At 45.6% G+C, this 2500-nt stretch overlaps 1 protein-coding gene across 4 annotated transcripts in view; it reads left to right on the forward strand.

Annotated features, from left to right (window-relative positions):
• Positions 1-2500, forward strand: part of pard3aa (par-3 family cell polarity regulator alpha, a) — a 353818-nt gene that overhangs the window by 148942 nt on the left and 202376 nt on the right. For all 4 annotated transcript variants that reach the window (XM_079755248.1, XM_079755251.1, XM_079755250.1 and 1 more), the window contains exon 5: positions 925-1059. In XM_079755248.1, coding sequence (XP_079611374.1) covers positions 925-1059 — 135 coding nt within the window. The remainder of the gene's footprint in view (positions 1-924; positions 1060-2500) is intronic.

A 2500-nucleotide genomic window follows, 5' to 3' on the forward strand; every position in this document is an offset into this window, starting at 1 on the left:
TCTCTCTTAGACTGCCCTTAGAAGAGTTAAAAAATATAGTTCAGCATTCACCTTTGTTCGTATTACATTGCTATTAGTAAAAGAACAGTAGTATTTAAAGGTTAACAACCCTTAAGTACATGCTACTGGTGTGAGGCAGCCGACCTTCCGATATCTACCTAATATATATCTTTCTTAGGTATTCTAGGAGCCAGCAGTTGCACTCTTTGCAAAAGGCGGCTGCATAAATGTCATTATTGTTTAAAGAAGCCCTCTAGTTTAATTGCAACCATTTTAAAAGGTAATTGTTGTCTATATTGAATATCAATTCATTTTATATGGTATTTACTGAAAGAAGTTGAGGTTCAGGACAGTTTTCTTTATTTTATATCATTTGAAACACTGCAACGGCCCGTCATGGGCAACATTCCACTTCCCCCTCAGCTTTCAGGAACTTCAATCCACGCGAAAAGTTAATTTTACACGACTTTGCAGAGATGGAGGCGGCAACTGCTCTCCTCTCACTGGCTTTGATGTACCAGCTGCAACCTTCTCAAGCAATCACCGCAAAGACACAAAACCAATAACCATCATAGCAACACAAAAAACAACAGGCAAACCAAGAGAGTACATCACAGAGGGATTAACTGAAATCGTACTCAAACCAAGAAAAGCGGAGCACACGCGTACAAACAGAAGGCCATTGCTCTCGTGTAAAGTAGAGGTTTAAACAACCTTTGCGCTGACAGTGATCTTATTTGAATTAATTAAGTCGAAGCATTTGACTTTGTCACAAATTTTTGATTCGGCACTTCCTTGCCCCGGCGCTTGAAGTATCTCATCTGTGTAAATGAAGTTCCTCATCCTTTCTCATCATGCATTGACTTCTTCTTCTTCCTCCTCTTCCACTAACGCCATCTCCTCCTGCCTCTCGGCCCTCCGTAGGGACGGGGAGCACACGCCTACAGAAGCCTGCCACGGGACTCAGCCTGGGCCGCCCAGTTCCAGAGAGAGACCACCCGGTCGTCTCTCAGCGCCAACCATCCCATGGTGGACCGCTGGCTGGACCGACAGGAACAGGTGAGGCCTCGGGCGCTGAGCATAAGCCTGGCTTGTGGTGGACGACACCAAGAATCCCGTCCATTATCGAGGCTGACCCGAACGATGATAAACGTTATTTTTGTTTAACGCGTGTTTTAGGGGATTTATTTTGTAGTCCTTTTTTTGTATCCCCACTGGTTGGGTCAGAGGCTGATGGGGATGCCCTCAGAGATTATTGATAGAGTGTTCCGGTACATTTTCTTTGGTTTTCTGGTAAATCCGCATGGTCATTGCTAGTGGGTTAGACTCTGGTCAGCCATCCGTCTTTCTATACAGGCCGGCTCCTTTGCTGCTTTGTGATCTCTGTCCTTGTCCAAACTTCTGACTAACGTCATGTTGAGCGTCATATCTTCATCATGCAGTGGCACCATACTGTCAGCGATCTGTAGTTGTTTCTATCTCTCTGTCTCACTCATGCAGACACTATAGAGCCATGGAGAGATAGGAAGATAAAGTGAAAACTGGGGAGAGAGAGGGAGCGACAGAGGGAGAGACATTGCAAAGTCATTAAAGCAGACAAGAGGGTATCTGCTGGGAGAATGAACCACAAATTACCTTGAGAGAATCTGAAGAGGGCTTCTCCATGTCCCTCTCGATCTCTATCTCTCTATCTCTCTCTCTCTGTCTCTATCTGTCTCTCTCTCTCTCTCTCTCTCTCTCTCTCTCTCTCTCTCTCTCTCTCTCTCTCTCTCTCTCTCTCTCTCTCTCTATCTCTATCTCTCTATCTCTCTCTCTCACACACACCTGTCAGTGGCTCAGCTGGGTGCTGTGACCCACGAAGGAGGTGTTCGATTGATCCGTCATTCAAAACAAAAGGAGAAGGGCAGGAGGACCAGGGAAAGAAGGTGTGAGTGTGAAGAGGCTGATGACCAAATGGAGGTGTAAAACACGGAGTTGGATGAGTTCTTTATCGGTGTAAAGGTTTTTAGATTCACACTTATGTGATTATTGCTACTTTCTTCATCTTCGTCGTCTTTATAGATCATTTTTTTTGTATCAATTATCAACCTCCTCCTCAACACCCCCTCGATGTCCAAGACTTCTGAGAACTGGGGTCGCCTGATAATGAATCGCTCTTGGCCGGCCACTTTACCTTACATCCCTCGCTCTTGTGTGTGAGAGTATTTCAACCATTCTATATAGAGCAGGTCATTGCTTTGAGTTCATGTCTCGAGGGCTCATCTAGTGCCGGAGACCTTCTCAGTGCGCAAGAGGTTCATCATTGGTTTTCAAGGGTGTTTCTGTCTCACTTTCTTCTCTTGCTTCTTCTGCTCACGTCGCTCCTCTCGCCGGCTGTTTATTTGACCAGATGGTCTATCACACTGTTTGCGCGCAAACGGTGTGAGGACGGTGTGTGTGTGTGTGTGTGTGTGTGTGTGTGTGTGTGTCACCTTACGATGCTTCTGATTACATTGCACCA

Source organism: Pollachius pollachius (assembly GCF_949987615.1).
Source record: "Pollachius pollachius genome assembly, chromosome: 17".
NCBI classification, from domain to species: domain Eukaryota; kingdom Metazoa; phylum Chordata; class Actinopteri; order Gadiformes; family Gadidae; genus Pollachius; species Pollachius pollachius.